The sequence below is a fragment of the Nannobrachium achirus genome (assembly GCF_963921795.1).
Source record: "Nannobrachium achirus genome assembly, chromosome: 6".
NCBI lineage: Eukaryota > Metazoa > Chordata > Actinopteri > Myctophiformes > Myctophidae > Nannobrachium > Nannobrachium achirus.
This window is the reverse complement of record NC_137815.1, coordinates 16,378,106-16,401,452: the sequence shown is the minus strand read 5'-3', so window position 1 is coordinate 16,401,452 and position 23,347 is coordinate 16,378,106. Positions and strand designations below refer to the sequence as shown.

Sequence of the window (23,347 nt, the reverse complement as noted above, 5' to 3'; positions counted from 1 at the left end):
TTCCGTGTCACAGCAGTCAGAGGGCTCTTGCAAACAGGAGAGGCAGTGTGTTATCTTGTTCAGAGTAAAAGCCAAGAAAACATAATTTTATTGTTGTCTTTATTATCACAGATCAACTTTCTAACCACTTAAACCCTGCTTTGTTGTACGTTGGTCAAATAGTGAAGATAGCTAATCTACAAGCCCACAACATTGTGAGCTATTCTCGACAAATAATTATCTATTTCTGTTGAATGTCGTCCGAGTATGATGTGCCTTAGAATAAGGATGGTAGGGTTCTGTTCTGACTTGGAAAACACACAGGTCATTTAGTGTACTTAAACTAGATGCAGAATATATACACGCCACTTTGAGAGCCGCTGCTGCATCCATGACAACCAAAGCTAAAAGCCAATCAGAGTGCAATGCGAGTCTGGGATCGCACGTCCGGGCTATGGGACGTTACACCTCCTCCCCCCCTCCCCCTCCCTCCCTCACCCAGAGCGAGAGAGATAGGATTTATGGCTCTTTGAAGTGAGCCGGATCTCTGGGATCCGTTCTTTTCAAAGAGCCGTTCAAAATACTAATTTTCACTTTGTAGATTTTGATTATAATTAATTACACATCACTTCCGCCATGTATTTAGGGCATTTGAAAATAGCTGATCGACCTGCTATTTTCAAATGTTTTCTACATTTTAGAAGTGCATTTTGTACTTTTACTCAAGTACATTTTAATTCCAAACGTCTACTTGTGGCAGAGTATTTCTACATTGTATTGATACTTTTACATATTAAAGTAAAGAATGTTTGTACTTTTTCCAAACTGTTCATTTAGAAAGGAACAGCTCAATCCCACCATATCGTTCATTTCAAAGAGCCGTTCAAAAGACTCGATTCGTTCGCGAACGTTCCATCTGTGCTTCCTCTTCTTCCTGGTTGTAGAAGTGTTGTTTCTGCTAGCATAATAAATACAACAATAACATCTAACTCTCGCTGTCAGCCAACACGTCCAGTGTCGTCCTGAACCACAGCTGCATTATGGAGCCGAAGAGGAAAATATAAAGGTATTTATAAGCTCCGTATTACAAAACCATAAAGTGACAGCTATGTGACAGACAGTAACTGTGAAGCGGCTAGCATGACCATGCTAACTGCTAGAGCAGTGTTTCTCAAACCTTTAGGCTACATTTCATGGTTTCTCTTTAACTCTGACAGTACAAATGCAACCAAATGGACGGGTACATTTGGTTCCATTTGTACACTGTCAGAGTTACAGACTTGTATGGGTCCATTTAGACCCCCATAAAGGAACCCACAAAGTCTCTGGAATCCACTTTGAGAAACACTGTTCTAGAGAAAGCTTCTTCGCTTTAATATCCAATCTCGCGACGCTGTCAAATAAAAATAACAAATCTACAAGCTACCGACGCGTCGCATCACCGTGCGTTGTTCGCTTGTAGATCTGTGTTTTTTGTGTTAAGAAGTGATGCCGTCGTACTACGGAATAGGCTATGCAAGTGAGTGTGAATGCTATAGCTCAGACTGCTCAGTGGTTCTCAAAGTGGATTCCAGGGACTCGGTGTGTTACTTTATGGTATAAATGGACCCATACAAGTCTGTAACTCTTGACAGCGGACAAATGGAACCACATTGACCCGTTAGGGTCCATTTGGTTCCATTTGTACACTGACAGAGTTAAGGGGAAACCTTCAAATCCAAAAGATTGAGAAACACTGCTATAGCCAGTTATAATGACAAGACAGTCCATTTAATTCTTCCTACAAGCAGTTGGTGAAAGAAGTAATTTGTCACTGAAGTAAATTCAATTGAGCTTTATTGGCATGAGAAAACATACGTTTACATTGCCAAAGCAGGTTAGAAAAAACATAAAAACAGTTGAAAATGGGGAACACACAGTTGGAGGGGTACAGCATTGTGTAAACAGAACATACATACAGTTGGAGGGGGTACAGTATTGTGTAAACAGAACATGTATACAGTTGGAGGGGGTACAGCATTGTGTAAACAGAACATATGTACAGTTGGAGGGGTACAGCATTGTGTAAACAGAATATATATACTTTGGAGGGGTACAGCATTGTGGAAACAGAACATATGTACAGTTGGAGGGGTACAGCATTGTGTAAACAGAATATATATACTTTGGTGGGGTACAGCATTGTGGAACCAGAACATATTATGTACAGTTGGAGGGGGTACAGCATTGTGTAAATGGAACATATGTACAGTTGGAGGGGGTACAGCATTGTGGAAACAGAGCTATGTCACAATTTGTGTCGTTATACAGTATATACAGGGTATGAAGCTTTTTGGAACACAGAGCATTTATTTTTTATCAATACTATTTCAATAATATACAAAGAAAAGAAAACATCCTCAAATGTATGTTTTAAATGTAGCAGCTCTGTTTATACTGTATGTGCAGTAGGTCTGGATGCCATTCATTGGTTTGTAGTCCTTAGGGTGGTTGTGTTCCATTCTCTAGCCTTCTTAAAAAGGTACATGTACATGTAGGCTACCGTACTTACTAGACTATGTGCACAGGTTTTTGACAGGACTTGGACACAGTAGCTGGGGTGCAACACCGACCTGCCCCAAAACCACCCACCATCATGGACGGCAAGGATAAAGTACAGATGAGGAATCACCCTCGCAGGTAAGGGAACTAAAACAAAACAACACATGGGACACTGTGTATTTTATTTTATAGCCATGGTTCTCAAAGTGGGGACCAGGGTCCAGGGTTTTGAGGAGGTTCTAGTGGTCCCCTCCCCAGGAATATTGACTGATATTGCTTCAGAATCAGTTGAACCACTTTAACCCTTTTTTTATATGGCCATTTGAAAATAGTCAAAAGAAACAAGACATTTGACAAATTTAGAAAACAATTTAACAATAACACACACACACACACACATCTTCTCTTTTGGGTTCCCTGGCACAACATGTTTGAAGCCTCTGTTCCATAGAAGGAAGATGTTTCCAAGCCGTATTGACCCTGGTGCTGGTGTGCAACTGTGTTGATGTTGAGTTGTGTAATTACGGGAATTAAGTTAACAGAAATACTGTGTTATGACCTTTAAAGTAATATTTCACGGTATTGTTGGAAATGTCAATACATGCACGACAGCCATACTAAAAATTCAGGTATTCAATGTAAGCTGTGTAGGGCTGTCCGTAAAATCCATCATTCTGCATTTAACTCAGTACAAAAGGACCTTTAAATGAGACTGTGCATTTGACAGAATAGGAACCGATGAGTTCCTACTCTTGCCTCAGTCCCTCTGTGGGGCTTTTGGCTGCAATGTCTTATCTCCTCTGCCCACGTGTTCTCTGTTTCCTGTAATTATATGTACAGTAAGCCGGGATGCTGGGAAGTAATTTTAGTTTTGGTTCCATATCCGGCCCTGTGTTTATTTAATCTACATCTCATATATATTATTAGACATTTTCTCTTCATAGCCTACCTACATTCTCATTCTAAAAACAGCAATTCTCAACACACAGTGACAGGGCTACACATTGACACATCTGTCCAGTGGGATTTGACCAAAGTTGTGTAATTAGTATTTTCACACTGTGGCTCCCAGGAGGCAAGCCGTTTAGAAACCTCTCTGTGTGTGAGCTTGTATCTCTGCTATTTTTCGCTGACTAGTCGCCTATTTTCGCTGACTGTTTGACTATTCTGACATGCCTAGAAAGAATAGGGATGCGAGGATGCATGTGATTAAAAGAATAACACGACTCATTTCATTAAAGACACAACACTGATTGTCCCCCCTAATATATATATAGGCATTGAAGACATCCAAGCTCCAAGCAGTGATATAAATAACCTACTTGTATTTATAGAAATGTCTTACATGTAGTCTCTACACGCTCATAGCTCTGTATCCTTAATGTGCAGGAGTTTGACATTACACATGTCTTTTAAGCTGTTGATTCTTATGTTGCTATATTTGTTTCTTGGCTTATTGATCTACTCTTGTACAGTCATTGATGACTTTGTGTTGTTGTGGATTTAGCATCTTAAAAGATGTTAATGAGTATGCTTTTTTTGGGGTGTGCCTCTGACCAATAACAACAGTGATGGGATCTCCATGTATGGGCATAAAAGGGATTATGTAGATCCCATGACATCACAACCTACAATATATTTCATGCCCATACATGGAGATCCCTATGTGAATCAGCCAGTGATATATACATTAATGACATCAGGGATCTTCATATGTGGATTCTCACAGAAATCGGGATGCTTTATCCTGGAATCTAGATTATTTTAGAATAAGATGTTATTTTGGCCTTGAGGCTGGTCACTCAATTAGTTAGAATTCATCTGCTAGGGAACAGAAATGTGCTCAGCAGGTTTTAATTGCAATTCAATCTGGGACAGTATCTGTCATTTTAGATGTTACTGTATATATGTATATCTGGTAATTGGTAACATGTGTTTCAGAAAACTGTTAGGATTCAGATTATGGCGTTTTTTGGAAATGTGTAAAATAAATGGGATAAACAAGTAGTAAAGCATGCACATCCAAAATGTAAAATGCAGTGCAGAAGCAATTATCAATGAAAAATCCACCCATGGGCCATAGTCCAATATGCTAAATATGTATTACCTCCTCCTCCACACGTAGCACCTGCTACATGTGGGTAATGACCCAGTCTCTAGCCTCTATATTTAATTAATCTGCCCAACATGCCAATTCTTTGTGCCTAACGTGTCTATTTTGCAATGCTAGCCTGCCGCTAGCTTGGCAACAATGACAAAAAAAAAGTCCATCAGAGCAATTAGGTTATTCACTGTCAAGTCACTGGAATAATATAATAATTTTCATTTGGCCATCTCCGTGTCATAATGTAAGATTGCCACAGGATAACAGGTCACCAAAATACTAGTCTTAAAAGTAAAACCTTACCTCACCTGTTACGGACCTTTCACACTGTGTGTAGGCCTTGTAATGAGTGATCTAATAATCAGGAATAATCAGGAACAGCGTCTGTGTATACAAATATTTACCTCAACTTTCATGTGCTCTGCCTTCTGTTGTAATTAAAAAAAAAAAAAAACTTTGAAGCAATACCTTGACACAGCCTTGGTTGAACTTGTCACTGTCATTGTCACGCTAACTGTCACTGGATTTGCTTGCTGATCTTTGATATTAATTTGTTAATTAGCCACAAGTGTAATACAGACACATTAGGGAGAGATGGAAAGAAATGCAAATCATTTGACTTTTGTCTAGAGCGCCTCGTATTTGTCGCTCAAAACGTTTCACACTTCACACACTTCTGCGCACCTGTCATCTTTAGCGAGTTAACACCCACAAATAAGGACACACTGTGACAGCTACGTGTTTCTGAAGTGGAGCAAACGAGACGAGCTCTGTGTGTGTGTGTGTGTGTGTGTGTGTGTGTGTGTGTGTGTGTGTGTGTGTGTGTGTGTGTGTGTGTGTGTGTGTGTGTGTGTGTGTGTGTGTGTGTGTGTGTGTGTGTGTGTGTGTGTGTGTGTGTGTGTGTGTGTGTGTGTGTGTGTGTGTGTGTGTGTGTGTGTGTGTGTGTGTGTGTGTGGCATCCTGTGTGTCGCAGCAGAGTGAGAAAGATGCAGATTTTGTTCTTGCCTTTAGACTAGAAACGAGAACAGTCATAGTATGAACGTGGCTGATATAGATATTGTGGAGAATTAGTATTGGAACGGATTGAATTGATTCAATATTTGTGACAAAAATCTGCTTATGTTGGGATTCTAGGGTTGAAGTGGTAAAAATAAAAGAAAAAATCCATATGACACAAAGATTTAGCGGCCCCCCCCTGTAGTTACTTTAAGGACCCCCTATGCCAGTGGTTCTCAACCTGTGGGTCGGGACCCCCAGGGGGGGTCGCCAAATTTCTTTGGAAGTCCCCAGATGATTAACTTAATGTGCAACATTGTTTTCTCACTCAACAGTAAACAAACCAACATAACGTTTAAGTGTATAAAGGGTATCTGAACATTTCTAAAGTGATAATTTAAGGACTTTTTATTACCTCTAAAATGGCAAAATAAACATTGGCCAAATTGTCAAATATTAGAGGCAGAAATTGTGAAAATTGTTAAAATGTGATTATTTTGGGGGTCGCGGCCTAAAAAGGTTGAGGACCACTGCCCTAGGCATCTGGTCCCCCTGTTGAAGACCCCTGAGTAGGCCAAATGCCAGGTCAGCAAGGACGGTATCAGTACCCTACTACCCAGGCACAGAAGCCTGTATGGGGCCCATATTTTATGTAGAAATGTTTAGTTAGAGAAAAGGAGAGCAAGTTGAGTCTAGTCTCAGCTGATGTCTCATATCTTGACAGTCATTCTGCTGCTGCTGTTCCAGGCATGGCATGGTAGCAGTTGCTCTGGTGTTTGAAGCTATTTTTGTCTGTAGCTTATTATTGAAAAGAAATAAAAATGTTCCTTCATGAAAGTTAGCCTAGAGAATGTGCAGTACATCGCAAGTGTACAGAAAAGGTACAGTAACAATACCAGAAATCTACAGTGCAGTGAAACATATAAAGTTATTAAATATGTCAGTAATTTCTTCGTATATTTAAGTCATCTTTTATATCAGTGCCCTTTGGAATTTTTGTTTACGAAGTCTAAAAGCCAAACCCAAATGTTATTATTTATGTTCCAATGTTCAATGCCAAAACACTATTACATCCTATCACAATTATTTGTGACTGAATACTACAATTAGTCGTTTAGTAAAATGTAATTGTGGTGACAGCCATACCACTGTTCTAATCCCATCCTTGTCTACATTTTCCCCCTCCCCACTCTCCTCTATTCCTCCCTCTTTCGGTCCTTCCCTCTATGTCCCCTGTGCATTGTGTCTGCCCCTCTGTCTCTCTGTGTGGGACTACAACCTGTCTGTGGGACTTCAGGCAGTTGAAGAAGTTGAGTGAGGACAGTCTGACCAAGCAGCCAGAAGAAGTCTTTGATGTGCTGGAGAAGCTAGGCGAAGGGTGAGTCACGTATTCATGCACGCACGCACGCGCACACACACTTTCATTCCACTCAAACTCACATTCTCTTTTCCCTTCTTCTTTTCCTATCTCTTTCTCTCTCTGTGTCATTAAGCCCCTCCCTCTGGCAGTGGTTAAACAGTGGTTCTTCATTTCCTGTTTCTCAACTTACTTCCTTTTCTGAACGTGTGTGTGTGTGTGTGTGTGTGTGTGTGTGTGTGTGTGTGTGTGTGTGTGTGTGTGTGTGTGTGTGTGTGTGTGTGTGTGTGTGTGTGTGTGTGTGTGTGTGTGTGTGTGTGTGTGTGTGTGTGTGTGTGTGTGTGTGTGTGTGTGTGTGTGTGTGTGTGTGATGCTATCGTCATTCTCTTCCAGCCACTGCTCTCACTCACTCTGTGACTCACTGTGTGTGACCCCTTAAGTCAGTGGTCCTCAACCTTTTCAGTCTGTGACCCCCAAAATAATCATCTTTTAACTGGGGACCCCCAAAATAATCATATTTTAGCTGGGGACCCCCCACCTTGCACAAGCACTTGGAATTGTAGGAGTTGGCATTACATTTAGTTTGACTCGATCTGTTCCATTGTGAAAATAGTAGATCCGAGGCGTTGTGAGCATGTAGATCTGCTATTTTCACAATTTCTGCCTCTAGTATTTGACGATTTTACCAATGTTTGACAAGAGGTACTAAAAAGGTCTTTAAAGTCCTTAAATTGTCACTTTAGAAATGTGCAGATATCCTGTATACACTGATGTTGGTCTGTATTCTTTAGTGAGAAAACAATGTTAACATTTAGTTAAACATTTGGGGACCCCCCAAAATTATTTGGGGACCCCTCTGGGGGTCCCGACCCACAGGTTGAGAACCATTGCCTTAAGTGAGTCTCAGTGTTGTCTATGCGTTTCTCTTTGTGTTACTGCTTCTGTGTGTGTGTATTTATCTGATATAAACATGGCAGTGTGTTTAAGGGTCATAAGATGGAAAAGATTGTTACCATTGTTTTGAAAAACTGACGTGTGTGTGTGTGTGCGTGTGTGTGCGTGTGCGTGTGCGTGTGTGTGTGTGTGTGTGTGTGTGCAGGTCATATGGCAGTGTGTTTAAGGCTCATTATAAGGAGACAGGAGAGATCGTGGCCATCAAACAGGTCCCGGTGGAGTCTGACCTTCAGGAGATCATTAAAGAGATCTCCATCATGCAGCAGTGTAACAGGTGCGTGCATTCACTTTTATTTCTATAATCACTACTGCACTATTTTCATAACACAGTATTTATCTGTGGAACCGAGTCAAACTAAACGTAATGCCTCTTAATTCCTACAATTCCAAGTTATTGTGTGGATAGCGGGGTCCCCAGTTAAAATCATATTAATTTGGGGGGTTGCGGCCTGAAAAACAGCACAACACAACTGCTTCCAAAAAATACCCCTTTGTAGGGCTTCCTTGCCATGCCCGAGGAACCCGAAGATTTAATAAGCTTTAATTTAAAAATGTATCTAAACCGAACTAAAATAGGCCGTAACTAATGCTCCGGGATCGGTTTCTACACAGACACATTATGGAGCGGACCAATTCACATTGAGGCCGCAAACCGGAAGCGGATGGTCCGTGCTCTATTCCGGCCCGTTAGCTTTCTGTGTGAACACCACGGCTTACAGATGGAGAACGGATTGATCAATTTTCAAAATTTAAAAGGATCTGAGAAGCTGATGGAATACGCGAACACACGATGCATAGCAGTGTCCGATCGCGCACGATGGGAACTGGATTAGCGCCCGCGTTAACAGGTAGGAGAAGCCAGCAGTGAAAGACATAGAAAAAGCTTCGGTTTCCTCCCGAAATCCCAAAGTTTCGGTCTGTTAGACCTTCATGAGGTTAATCTTTAGGTCGCTGCCTGAAAGGTTCTAGAGAAACAGCCATTGAGACATGGGTATTTGGTAATGTTGTCTCTACTGTATGCATGTATGTGTTTGTGTCCCCAGGCCCACGTGGTATGGTATTAATGTTGTCTCTATTGTAATGTACTGTATGTATGTATGTGCTTGTGTCCCCAGCCCCCATGTGGTACGGTACTATGGCAGCTACTTTAAGAACAGTGACCTGTGGATCGTCATGGAGTACTGTGGAGCAGGATCTGTGTCCGACATCATCCGCCTACGCAACAAAACGGTAACATAACACACTGGTAACACACACGCACACACATGCAGAGCACATCACTAGTAGTTGTATGAAAACGTCACAGAATATTCTCCTATTTTTCGATCGATCCCCCGGTTGATCACGGACACTCACAGACTTTCTCTGCTTCCGTGAAGAAGAAAAACATGTGACTGATTTGGCCATTGCAATCAATATTTATCTGCCATTGAAAACTCGAGAGCGAGACACTTTGCGATATACAGATATATATTTTTTTCTGATGTAGGCCTACCTGCTAGAAACTGAGTTCCATCAGTGTGTTGAAGAGCTACTTTGGCTGTGTTCATTATGTGACAGTTCCTAGCCATGTCTGTTCATAAAGTTATAATTGATTTGTTGTTGCAATTACTGTATTTCTGAGGTGTCGGGGAGATTATCATAATCCTAAAATCTCGCATCCACCATGACTGCATAGTGCTCCATCATATATTTTGAAATGAATCGCCCCAATGCTTTAGTTATGGGGATTTGTTCTGTATGAATCTGCATGGAGACTAAAGTTAAGTAGTAACATTCCTGGAGGCGTAGGCAGGAAGGTTTTGTAGACATGAGCTTCATAGAAAGTGTTGCCAATAAGGGTATTGTTTGTTTTGTGTTGTAGCTAACAGAGGAAGAGATAGCCAGCATTCTGCAGGCCACGCTGAAGGGTTTGGAGTATTTGCACTTCATGAGGAAGATCCACAGAGACATCAAAGCAGGAAACATCCTGCTGAATGCTGAAGGACAGGCCAAACTGGCTGACTTTGGAGTCGCCGGGCAGCTCACCGTAAGAACAACACCTACACAGGAAAACACTGTCTACTTGTTATGTGTAGAATATGGTTGGATAAAGTTGAAACAAACCGCTTATCTCCGTATTCCCCCCCCCCCCCCTAAATTAACAACCTACTTGATCATAGTCAGACAAACGTATCAAAAGTAGCAGATCGGCAAGCTTGACATGGTGGCACGACCGATGCTTTCTGCGGCCACTCCTCACAGAGACGGATCGGTTATTTAGAGCATATTTATATAGTAGAGTATCCTTATGCACTGTTTGTTTTTATTCTTTTATGAATTATTGCTGTCTCACATTGGGAGAAACATACGTAAATGTCAAATGACAGAAAAATGAATGACACATAAAGCAATCTTGAATCTTGTAGATTTGCTACTTTTGCTATTTTTACTATATATACTACTTTAATTATTTATTTACTTATTTATTTGAATTTGAATCCTGAAAACATAACCTTTCATTTAATAACATGGAAACAAAACAAGCATTCAAAATGAAAATTTGGTAAAACATGGATGAGAATCATGAGATAATGAATTCTATTTCTTTCTCTTTCCATTCTCTTTTCTTTCTTGTTACGTTGCTTGTTGTTTCTTTCCTCTCCTCTCCTCTCTGTGACTCCTCCTCCTTCCTTCTCCCCACCAGGACACGATGGCCAAGCGGAACACAGTGATCGGCACGCCCTTCTGGATGGCCCCCGAGGTCATCCAGGAGATCGGGTACAACTGTGTGGCGGACATCTGGTCGCTGGGCATCACGGCCATCGAGATGGCAGAGGGCAAGCCCCCGTACGCTGACATTCACCCCATGAGGGTGAGCCCTGGCACAGTTTTTACAATTAGGCCTGGAATTATTTTATACTTTAGCTATTGAAAAATAGCAGATCTACAAGCTCACAGCGCGGCACTGAGTGCCGCACTGCGAGCTTGTATATCTGCTATTTTTTGAAAAATCATGAAAATGTGTGCAAATCTTTGAATATATATATTTTTTAAAGCAAACATTTGTAACTCAAATATTTGCTTCTGGGGTGTCCCTGAAACGAAATATTTTGAGATGGGGGTCCGTGGCCAAATACAGTGGCCAAATACATATAATTTTGGGGGTCCTTGACAAAGTTGGAGCACCACTGACATCGAAACATGAGTATTTCAGAAACCTGTTAGGATATAGAATCGGGGCAAAAACTATTCAAAGTCTTACATTTTCACGATTTAAAAAAAAAAGCAGATCTACAAGCTCGCAGCGAGGCACTCTGTGCTGCGGCTGCGCTGTGAGCTTGTAGATCTGTTATTTTTCACTATATAAAGCATATGGTTAAAGTAAATGGGTTAACATAAATTATGATAGACATAAAGCATATGGTTAAAGTCTGCACCCCCGGGCACGGTGGTGCAGTGGTTAGTGCTTCGCCTCACAGTTAGAAGGTCCTGGGTACGATTCCCGCCGGGGGAAGCTGTGGGCGCTGGGGGCGTGTTCCTCCACCCGCGTCATCAGCACCCACACCCTAGGTGGGGTTGGCGATAGGGCCTCTCTGTGGTGAGTTTGCATGTTCTCCCTGTGTCTCCTTGGGCATAGGCCCTCACACAAAAACATGCAGTAGTCCTGGTTTCTATACTACCTCCCCCTAGCCAGCCGGGTGCTCCCCAATGTCCCCTGGCGCGGCAGGGGGAGAGCGGAAACCAGGACTACAGGTTAGGTAGTCACCGGGTGACAAAAATGGGTTGCAAAAAACGTGGGATAAAAAATGGGTTAACCCCATAACCGCAATTGATTTGCATAATCGTTTCCATTAGAGATGTGCGGATACCAGCGTACACATGAAGGGTCCATTTGGTTCCATTTGTACACACTCGGACTCGAGTTATGGGGTTCCTTGAAATGGAAAGTGGATAGTACAGTAAGAGTTTACATCAACTGAAGCATTAAAAATATGACTGTAAACGTGTGTGTGTGTTGTCCTCCAGGCTATCTTTATGATCCCCACCAATCCTCCTCCAACGTTCAGGAACCCAGACCTCTGGTCAGAACCCTTCAGAGACTTTGTCCACCAGTGTCTGGTGAAGAACCCTGAGCACAGAGCTACCGCCACACAGTTACTACAGGTATTAAGACACACACACACACACACACACACAGACACACACACACACACACACACACACACACACACACACACACACACACACACACACACACACACACACAATCACACAAAACCACTTTCAAAATATCAACATATTTTCAAAAAAGGCAAAAATAGAATAGAGCGCCACAGATCACGTTCAACCCAGGGTCAGCTCAAACAAAGGGTCAAACTCGTTCTTCTGCTATACCACAAAAATGTGGAACGCCTTACCGAAGGCCTTAAAGGAGTTTGGATCCCTAGCATCCTTTAAAATCGCCCTGAAAAACCACTTACAGGCGGCAGGCACTTGTAACTGGTAAAAACAAACCTAGCCCAGCCATAAGGGGAACACACACTGGACGCGGAGGCAGCGCGGAGGCAGCGCGGAGGCGGTGCGGAAGCGGCGCGTCGGAAAATACGGCCCCCTTATTTTCAATGAACTAACCCACACCGGCGGCGTCAGACGCGCGCATCCGCCGGTCTGCCGCCTCGCCTGCCGCGCCGATACGCCGCTGTTCTATTTTTCCAGCGTTGCCGCGCGGTGAACATGTTCTCCCCACCGGGGGAAATGGATGTGCTGTGTGGCGCGAGGCACGTCACGTGCGTCGATACCGCGACGCGACGCTGCGCAGCCGTCCACGTCCTTCTATTGTAAATATCTACTGTTTAATTTTTTTTTGCACTGTTGTTTTTTTTTCTTCTTTTTTTCTGACTATCTACTGCACAGTACTGTGTTCTATCCATCTGTCATTCAACGTTATATGAGATACTTAAATGGTTTCCTGTGTAAATAAGCCGAAAAGCTTACTAGGATCTCTAGTTGACCTTGTACCAGTGAACTGTAGTGTCGTGAAACTCTACCTTTTTATATGCAAACTTCTAATCAAGTCTTCAACTCAGGGGTCTGTACTCGTCCCTCGTCCCATTGCGAGCTTGTAGATCTGCTACATTTTGCCGGATGTTCATCTATTTTTGCAGAGAATAGGGTCCATGTGTTTATTGTCACGTGCCTCATCCGTTTCTCCTCTTCTTTCTGTTGTGTTTGTGACAGCATCCTTTCATCCGGGCGGCCAAGTCCAACTCCATCCTCAGAGCTCTGATCACGGACGCCATGGACATCAAGCTGAAGAAACAGGAGGAGGCAGAACAGAGAGAGCTGGACGCAGAGGACGACGACAACTCTGTGAGTACGCTCACACTAGGCCAGTGGTCCTCAACCTTTTCTTAGTGCTCGTGGGGAAGAGTTGAGGCATTACATTTTGTATTTTGGGGTGATAAATTATCGTGATTAAAAACACTCACGATAATCGTATCTTGGACATTTAATTTATCGTGATCTCGTCCTCCGTCATGCACTGGGATCGATTCACCTTTTATTTGCTGAGCTGCATATTCCGGTACCATTTAAACCCTCTATTGGTAAAACGTACTTATAATACACGTACTTGATACAGTATTTTTTTCACTCTATCAAATGTCTTTGCCAAAAAATAGACGATCTACAAGTTCACAACGCTGTTGTGACGTGTTGTGAGCTTGCGCATCTGCAATTTTTTGGCAAATGTTTCCGCCCCAGGATAATGGATTTGATTATCGCGATAATATCGCAATCCACAATTTCTTTTGTCACAATAATCGTGATATGTTATTTTCATATCGTCATTGTCGGGTGGAAACCTCGTATCTCCCAAGTCTCAAATGTGTCCGTTCTTTCGCAAAGTAAAGCCCCGCTTCATCACACAAGGCCGTCGCACAAAAGTAGTGGAAACAGCAGATCTACAAGCACACAACGCCTCGCGGTGCGAGGCGTTGTGTGTGCTTGTAGATCGGCTGTTTTCACTAGTTTAAAATCATTTTTAAAACTATAAATGCAAAACGAACAGTTTTGGACATACAAGGTTTTCACCCGCCAACAACGACATGGTCCCATCCTTGTCTCCTGTGTTTCAGGACGAGGACGAGGTGGACCAGGGGACCATGGTGCTGGCGGGAGGCGGGACGGGGGACCTGGGGACGGTGCGCTCTCTCTCCTCCATGGGCGGGACGTCCCGCACCATGATAGAGCACGACGACGAGGACACGGGGACCATGCAGTCCCAGCTGGGCACCATGGTCATCAACTCTGACGAGGAGGACGACGAGGACTGCGGCACCATGAAGAGTAAGACACTCTTTAATTCCTTTAAGTCTAAGGATACCACGGGCAAAAATGGGGGGGGGCACTGATCGATCACAGAGACAGACACGGTCTTTGTGATTCAGTGTCAAAAATAATTTTGTCAATCGGACAAATGGTTCCAGAGATAGAGCTGAATCAAACAACTCTGCATCCTCATCCACTAGAATGAACACGAGGGAGCCAACACACACACAGAGAAAAACATCTCTCTGATCTCAGGTCATTTTGACATCTTTTCAATAAAATAATAATTGTTTTGTTCTCTTTGATCTAAAGACGTCAAAGACGTCATTGGCACACTGGGCCCTTTGAAAAAAGACACTGCTTGAGTTAAAGGGATTGACACTAAGGCTTGTCCACCTGTCCCCGGCAGGTCAATAAAACTCTCGGGCAGGTGAAGTCTGGAAGTGCACGCGCACACACACACACACACACACACACACACACAGCCTCCATTGCTCACTTCACACGGGTGTGATTTTTTTATGTTGCAATAATTCCCCTTTGTGTAGAAATACATTTCCGGGTGGTTCCGAGGTCGCCGGATCTAAGCTTCCGACCGTTGGGATTTGACCCGGGGTGCGGGTGTTTTGTATTGTTGTTTTGTTTAAACCATTTCACCCACTCTTGAACAATGAACCCTTTCGAAAAACTCTTCTTTAATGGACTGTCCTTTTTTTTGTGGTTTCATTGTTTCGTTTTTGTTTTTCATGGGCGATTCCTATTTTTCCTCTTGCTGTTGGTTGTCATGGCTGCCAGCTCCCACCTGATGTTGTGTGGGAGTCCACGCTGCACCAGACCGTACTGTATAACCTCTAGCTTGCATAGCGTCTTAAGATTAGGACTCAAGTGCAATACAGGTGTTTGGATGTGCCGTCTCCCTCAATGTGGATGACGCAATCTCCCACCATGCAACAGCACATAAACATCGTGGGCGGGCCTTTCCCCCCTGGGCTTAACCTTCTTTCAGGAGAAGGTCTTTGGATTGAATTTAACCCATTTTTTGTGTATCATTATGTTATGCTTTAACTATTGAAAAATAGCAGATATACAAGCTCACAGCGCTGTGAGCTTGTAGATCTGCTATTTTTCACTGGTTAAAGCGTTCAGTAATTCTCTGCCTAAATGGGTTAAGTGATGCAACACGTCGTCAGCTTGAAGATCAGTTGCGGTCGGCAAGCGATACCATGGTGTGTAATGGATTAGATTGAAACAGCGTGAGCTTTAGATGGGTGTTTCGAGGTACGCTGTGACCGGGTGCCCACCATTGTCTCACTGCGGGGGCTTTCCAGGCTCACAGGCTGAAGAAGCAGGAAACCACAACAATCAGCAACACTGCCAGAGCTTTCACAAACACCACTGGGGGTTTCTCATTTCAGTTACAACGGCGTCATTCGGCCATAAGCCATAAGCAATGGTTGATTTGTGAGCAATACCTGTGCATACGTTTGCATCGTGTAACAGGTTTCGCTATCGGTTCGGTCATGCATAGTTTTACAAGACTGAACCTGAACTCTAAATGTTTACAAGCAGAAAGGGACCAATGGCATTCGTTTTTGGAACTTCTAAATCCGAGTAGCCTAGTGTGAACCTTGTGTCGTGTGTAGGGGGGCACTTGGCAATATACTCATGGCCCACCAGTTGAGAATGGCTGACTTGCACTATGCAGGTAGTAACGCACACAGTGGCTTATCTTTCTATTTACTTTTAGGGAGAGTGAGGTCAGATAAATGGTCAGAAATAGCAAAAATATGTGTGTTTTAAAACCTTTAGGAAATGTTTGGAAATTGTTCACCTATAATGGCATGCCTCAAACTGTGCACACCAGGATGAAATTGTTACTGTTTGGCATGGGGGCCTTGCTTTTTACATTTCAAAACTATATTCACCATAATCAATATTCTTCACCTTGCAATCTGACTGTTAGATATAATAAGATATATATTAAACCTTGTGTGCATGTAGTTGACATTTTGGCCTCAGGGTGGTGCTAGAGGAAAGGCCATATTGGGTCATGCTTGAGGAGTGACATTGGAAAGTGTTCTGACAGCATTTCTACATCAAAGAACAATCAGATCAAAAATGGTCAAAGTTGCCTTTTATAACCACGTAAGCTCTGTATACTGCATGAAGCATGAAAATTGCCGATTTATAAGCTCACAACACGTCACAATGTGATGTGTTGTGAGCTTGTAGATCTGATATTTTCTGATTATGTAAAAAAGAATAATCTTTATTTATTATAATTAAGTCAAATTTGAATTGCTGTTTAATTTAACGCTTTAAAAATGTCATAGCTAAATCTTTATCCAAATAGTTATGAATTTGACTTCACATATCACACCTATTTTATGTTTTTACAGTGAACAGTGAAAACAGCACATTATTGGTAAACAGTGCTTTTATTTTACATTCCACAGACCAGAAGACAGAGCGCTCTGGCCACGTTCAGGTGTTTAGACAGATATCTTGTGCTGTGTTTATAGACGGTTGCGTCCCCTTACAAACTAGCACTTGCCCAGTCGAGCAACCTGAAAGCAAACTCCACCTGCCCGAAAGTTTTATTTACCTACCGGGGGCAGGTGGACAAGCCTTAGTGTCAATGCCTGCTGTAGATTGACTACTTTTGTGTGAAATATGGATACAGTTGAAATATGGAAATGCAAGGTTTCTGCCTGACAGCAACGATATGTGTATTTCACTGCAGTCTCCAGGAGAAAGTGATCGTACATTTAACTGCTGAACACATTAGTCTGAACAGAGGTCCTTACATGCAGGGAGCGTTTATGTTGTGCAATACATTCACAATAATTTAAACTGTTTGTGCCATGGCAACATCCGCACAGAACGTGAATATTATGCTGCAAATAAAGTAAAGTAATTTGTTTTCCCGAAACGCGGTTCATTTTTCGCAGTGAATAAAAGCGTCAACCTGTATGAATCACAAAATGAATAGTTTGATGTGAAATAGTCTCAACGCATTTTTGCAACGTTTATTTGTCTCGTTCCTGACACCCACACGAGCGCACACGCGTACACATGCACACTTACTTGCTTATGCCATGGCTGTCCAATTGATTTCGATGACGTTGCTCCAAGAATGGGTTATTGGGGGGGGGGGTTGCGTTAATGCATTCTTTCACACACACACACACACACACACACACACACACACACACACACACACACACACACACACACACACACACACACACACGTGTGTGTGTGCGCACGCGCGTGCACACACTTATGACAGGAGTAGAGAAACCGTCATTAGAACACGGAGGGTTCCCGAAAGGTTCCCAGTTCAATCCCGGGCTCCCCCAGAGTTAGTGTGGAAGAGTTCTTGAGCAAGACTCTGAACCCCTAGTTGCTCCTGATGAGCAGGTTGGTGCCTTGCATGGTTTCCTCTGCCATCGGTGTATGAATGGTGAATGTGTGTGTGAATGGATGAATGTAATGCACGATCTATGTAAAGCGCCTTGAATAAAGGCGCTATATAAATGAACCATTTACCATTTATGACACTTTTGTGTGATGTAATCGAGTAGGGCATTAATTCATGAAAAAAAAACTAAAAAGTTAAAATATGGAGATGCCTGACGACAACAACAATATTATTCTGCATCTACAGAATATACTTGAGAAATTCTGGTTGTTGGATTAATTACAGATAAAAGTATATGTTTAAGACACTCAAACCTGTGCATTCACACCAAGCACTATAAATGATTACACACATTCACAGCCTGCTTTATACAAGCACGCACACGCACGCACGCGCGTGCGCACACACACACACACACACACACACCAGTCTCCAGTCTAATGTCCTACGTAGACAGTATTGTGTTAGCATGGATCTTCCTTCCTGCAGTTCAAACCACATTAACACGGGAACATTTAGACTGTAATTACATCACCATTTGTCTTTCCTTAATGTATGTGTGTGTGTGTGTGTGTGTGTGTGTGTGTGTGTGTGTGTGTGTGTGTGTGTGTGTGTGTGTGTGTGTGTGTGTGTGTGTGTGTGTGTGTGTGTGTGTGTGTGTGTGTGTGTGTGTGTGTGTGTGTGTGTGTGTGTGTGTGTGTGTGTGTGTGTGTGTGTGCACACATGCGTGTATCTCTGTATAACTTTGTTGTGTGTGTGTTTTTTGCATCTTCGTGTGTTTGTGTTCATCATAATCTATTAAATCAGATATTGATCCTTACTAATGGAGCTGCACAATAAGAAGCCTTTTCATTTGCACTGATTAGCCCTCAGCCACACACTCACACTCACACACACACACACACACACACACACACACACACACACACACGCACTCACACTCACACTGTGACTTCTCTCTCTTTTTGTCTGCCTCTTTGTAAACTGACACACTTGCTCTCTCTTACACACATGCCATCACTACCTTGTAGTGATGTGTGATTTGACTCATTAACTTGTAGTGATGTGTGATTTGACTCATTAACTTGTAGTAATGTGTGATTTGACTCATTAACTTGTAGTGATGTGTGATTTGTCATCATAATTGATGTAAACGCCGACATATCGTTATCGTTCGGCTATTTCCTATCAATGTTCTCAAATATTTGTCAAACAGTTCAGTAATCTCTTTGTATAAATTAAGTTGTGTCATAATTGCCATGTGCAACTTCAAAGCCTAAAAGCCAAAAAAAAAAGTAATTATCAACGACAAAAACACCGTGAAACCGTTAATCGCAATTATTTGAGTGACAATTAATCGTCATGTAAAATGTCATAATCGTGACAGCCCTAGTTCCAGGTCTTACGGGTTAATGTGCGAGGACACTCTTCTACACACTATCAACAACGCCACACTTTATACAATAGAGACACACACACACACACACACACACACACACACACACACACACACACACACTCACGCATACGTACACACAGCAGCAGTATCGAATATGGCTCTAACCAAATTTAGCCCGTGTTTGTTTTAAATGGAATTCAAATGAACCATAATGTAGCCTCTGATAAATTATTTAGTACTAGTACTCTCTGTCTCCATCACAGTTCCCGGCCCTGCAATGTTTTGCTTTGGCGAATAAATGGATTTCATTTATTTACCAATTACACGGCTGCGAGCTTGTACATCTGCTATTTTTGAAAAATCGTGAAAATTTGAATTTTGACCTGATTCTATCCACGAGTTTCCAACGCCCCATAGTGCATTGCGCAAACGTCTGCATCGAGGTTCCGCCGCCGATTTACAAGCTCACAACGGGTTGCATCTGCGACGCGACGTGAGCTTGTATGTCTGCTGTTAAACCCGGAAGTTTGGTCCTGATAGTCTCCAGTAAACCCCCGGGGAAACTTGTGGATAAGTGTCTTTTGAATCCTAAGGTTTTTTGAAAAAGAAAAAAAAAGTTTCTATGTCCGCAATCTGGCTAGCCATCGTCAAAGAAAGGTCCTTTTCACTTAACTGGAGCTCAGTTAGTCTGTTCTTGAGAGACTACTCTGTCAGTGGTGCTCAAACCTTTTCATGTGAAAGTGATATGGCCAAAATGATATGTATTTGGCCATGGACCCCCATCTCAAAACATTTAGTTCCAGGGACCACCCAGAAGCAACATTTTAGTTACAAACGTTTGCTTTAAAAATACATATATTCAAAGATTTGCACACATTTTCACAATTTCTTCAAAAATAGCAGATCTACAAGCTCGCACCGTGGCACTCGGTGCCGCGCTGTGAGCTTGTATATCTTCTATTTTTCAGTAGTTAAAGCATTCAATAATCCTAGGCCTAAATGGGTTAAAGACGGCAGTCGGTTGTTTTAATCATGTCTTCTGAACGACTGTGGTTTAAAATAGACCAGGGTGATGGTGTGGTCTGTAATGCTGCGTTCACACTGGAAGCTACAGAAGATACAGACAGAGCTACAAAGCCATCAGTGGTGTTAAGCAGTGGTTCCCAATCTTTTTAGCTCGAGACCCACCGTGTTCTGAGCTTGTAGATCGGCTATTTTCACTACTTCTTAAACTTTTGTTTTCTAATTAATGGAATTTCTTAGATTTTTCTTTGATTTTATTCTAATTACTTAGAAGAATCATTGAATTTTTAGTTTTTTAATTCATTTTTTGGGGTAATGTTTTTGGAAAATAAAAAAAAACTAAAGATTAAGGGACCCATAAAAATGTGTCCGCGACCCACAAATGGGTCCCGACCCAGTGCTTGGAAACCAGTGGTGTAAAGTAACTAAGTACATGTACTCAAGTACTGTACTGTTGTTTAAATTCTCTAAAATTCCACATCTACACGGTTACACTGAGATCTTTTTAAAAATGTTTTTTTTACCTGTTAACAAACCAAAACGGAGTGGATGAAAGGCCCAAAATTTAGTTTTTTGTGTTTGTGTTAAATATCCATGCTAGTGTGGACACGGCCTCACTTCATTCATTTTTCTTGACCAGTGTAATTCAGTTAATGTTCCTGAGCATGAACTGTACCCAGCATGCATTTGGGCAGAAGACAGGCTTTGACAGATCGCCGGTCTAATACATGGCCGACACTCAGACTTACAAATACTTTCACTCCTAGTGGACATCTATCACCATCACAAACACTGCATTCACCATTCAATACAGTTCATTAAACAACAGGCTTGGCTTGAGGAGAATGCCGTAGGTCAGAGTGTGCACAACGTTACTGATGAATGAGCACAGGGGCACTCAAACTCTGTGTCACGACTCACGGACCCCATCAGATTTTTTTTTTTTTATTATTATTATTTCTTTTTTTGTTAGGGACCCCCAGAAGAGAAGTTGTAGGGGAGAAGAGAAGATGATTGTGTTAAAAAGAAAAACTAAATAATTTGACATTTTCCAAACATTTTCAAGTTTTTTTTTAACCCATTTAGGCCTGAGCGCCTGACCTAAGTTTTCTGAAAAACAATATTATTAAAAGATTACCCTACAAAAACAAATATGTTGCTACATACTGTACATGTACTGTAATACACTAAAATGTGTTCCCGGCCTGAATGGGTAAAAAAGAAGCGGATGTAAAAGCTTGCAGCGTGGCACAAATTGAGCTTGTACATCTGCTATTTTTGAACAGCCATCATACATGGATAAAGTGGTTCAAATTATTGTGATGCTTTAACTACTTTTGCTGGGGACCCCTTGGATTCCCCCCAAGGACCCCTGGAGGTCCCTGTATCCCACTTGGAGAACCACAGCAACACAGATCATTAGATGTGGGCAGAGGAACTCTGAGGATACTTGGCTGCCCTTGAAGCCATGGGTTCAAGTCCTCAATCACCACTACTGATTTCACTCATTAGGCCAGAATGTCTTTCTCTTGGCTTGTAAATGTAATGCCTGATTTATATTTGGTTGCACGCCAGGTCGGCACAAAAAAGAAATAGCAGATCTACTCCTGTACAAGCTCTCAAGCATCGCAGTGTGAAGCTTGTGAGCTTATTGCGATCAAAGGTCGCAGTTTACCATGAGAGTTGACGTGTAGACGTGTACACATTTCTACGGTATATAGGTTTGCCCGCTGACATCACGCTCTGGCTTCACTGTGATGTCAAACTAACAGAATCCCTTTTAACTAGCAGTCATTTACTGTAGCTCCTACATCGAGGACCAGTGCACTACATACTGTACTCTAGGGATGGGACGATGCACGATATTATCGTTGATCGTGATAAAAAACACTCACGATAATCTTTAGCTACTGCTTTAGTGCCGATCTACAAGCTCACAACACGTCGCATTGCGACGCGTTGTGAGCTTGTAGATCGGCTATATTTTGGCAAATGTTCCACCCCAGGACAATGCAGATTTTGATTATCGTGATAATATCGTAAATCGCGATTTCTTTTGTCACAATAATGGTGATATGACATTTTCATATCGTCCCATCCCTACTGTACTCCATACATAGTTAGAGTTATTACATGGAATGGAATTGGCCAGCTTTAAGCATGGACTCCAGGAAGCACTTGCAGTGAGCTGACAGTTCTAGCCACTTAGCTGGAGAGGAAATGGACGGCTATTAATTCTGTCTGGCAGAAGAGACGCATAAATTATATTTATAAAGGAGATGAAAGGAGAGAGTTACTCTTTTTGAAAGATTTATGCCAGAGGCTAGGGCATGTGGTTCTCAAAGTGGACACCGGGGACCGCCAGGGGTCCTTGAGGGGGTTCCAGGTGGGTCCCCGGTAAATGTGTTAACACATATGGTGCCAACCCCGAGTTTCCCGAGTTTGTATTGGTACTAGTGCTGTGCCAACCCCGAGTTTCCCGAGTTTGGGCCGTTTTTGAAAAAAAAAATTTTTTTTTTTTTTTCAAAAATTTTTTTTTCAAAAAAATTTTTTGGACCTCCAGAAATGTATTAGGCATGATCGCGATCGCGAAATTGCATGTTTAACCCCCATACCAACCCATTCTTTCAAACATGGCAGCCATGTTTGTTTACATCTGTAGAAAACATAATGGCTGATAAATCATGAATGCCTGAACGGATTTCCAAGCGGATTTTTTTGTTTGAAAGCTGTGAACAGCATCTACACACGTGGTGCATCATCTAAGCCAGGGGTCCTCAACCTTTTCTGGCCGCGACCCCCAAAATAATCACATTTTGACTCGCGACCCCCGGTCCTTAAAGACCCCGCCCGCGCCGCATTGTGCGCTTGTAGATCGGCTGTTTTCACTACTAGGCTACTTCTTAAAGTTATGCAGAGAAAACAACACTGACACGTGATATGAATGATGACGCATTTATTTTCTTATTGTTGCATTTACAAGAGAAGAATAGAGTCCGCAACACTGGTAATACACTGGTAATAATAATTTTTAGCCACATGAATCTGTCCAGCAATAAAAGAAAAAAAAGGGGGAAACCGAAAAAATATTTCCCTGGATCTGACAGCTGCATTAATTATATGCTCGTAACGTTACAGCAAAAAAAACTGTCCAGCAAAAAAAGGGGAAACTATGCACTGGTTTCCAAAACAATATAATTTAACCATATCTGACAGCACTCAGCACTTATGACAGCTGCGCCTGTATTCATATGCTCT

At 42.2% G+C, this 23,347-nt stretch overlaps 1 protein-coding gene across 1 annotated transcript in view; it reads left to right on the top strand.

Annotated features, from left to right (window-relative positions):
• Positions 1-922: 922 nt before the first annotated feature.
• Positions 923-23,347, top strand: part of LOC308286472 (serine/threonine-protein kinase 4-like) — a gene marked incomplete at its 3' end in the record, with an annotated part of 49,366 nt that continues 26,941 nt past the window's right edge. The window contains exons 1-10 of the mRNA XM_080727506.1: positions 923-1,045; positions 2,547-2,658; positions 6,918-6,998; positions 8,077-8,205; positions 9,047-9,161; positions 9,796-9,960; positions 10,618-10,785; positions 11,940-12,077; positions 13,152-13,283; positions 14,051-14,261. Coding sequence (XP_080583632.1) covers positions 2,615-2,658; positions 6,918-6,998; positions 8,077-8,205; positions 9,047-9,161; positions 9,796-9,960; positions 10,618-10,785; positions 11,940-12,077; positions 13,152-13,283; positions 14,051-14,261 — 1,183 coding nt within the window. The 5' untranslated portion in view covers positions 923-1,045; positions 2,547-2,614. The remainder of the gene's footprint in view (positions 1,046-2,546; positions 2,659-6,917; positions 6,999-8,076; positions 8,206-9,046; positions 9,162-9,795; positions 9,961-10,617; positions 10,786-11,939; positions 12,078-13,151; positions 13,284-14,050; positions 14,262-23,347) is intronic.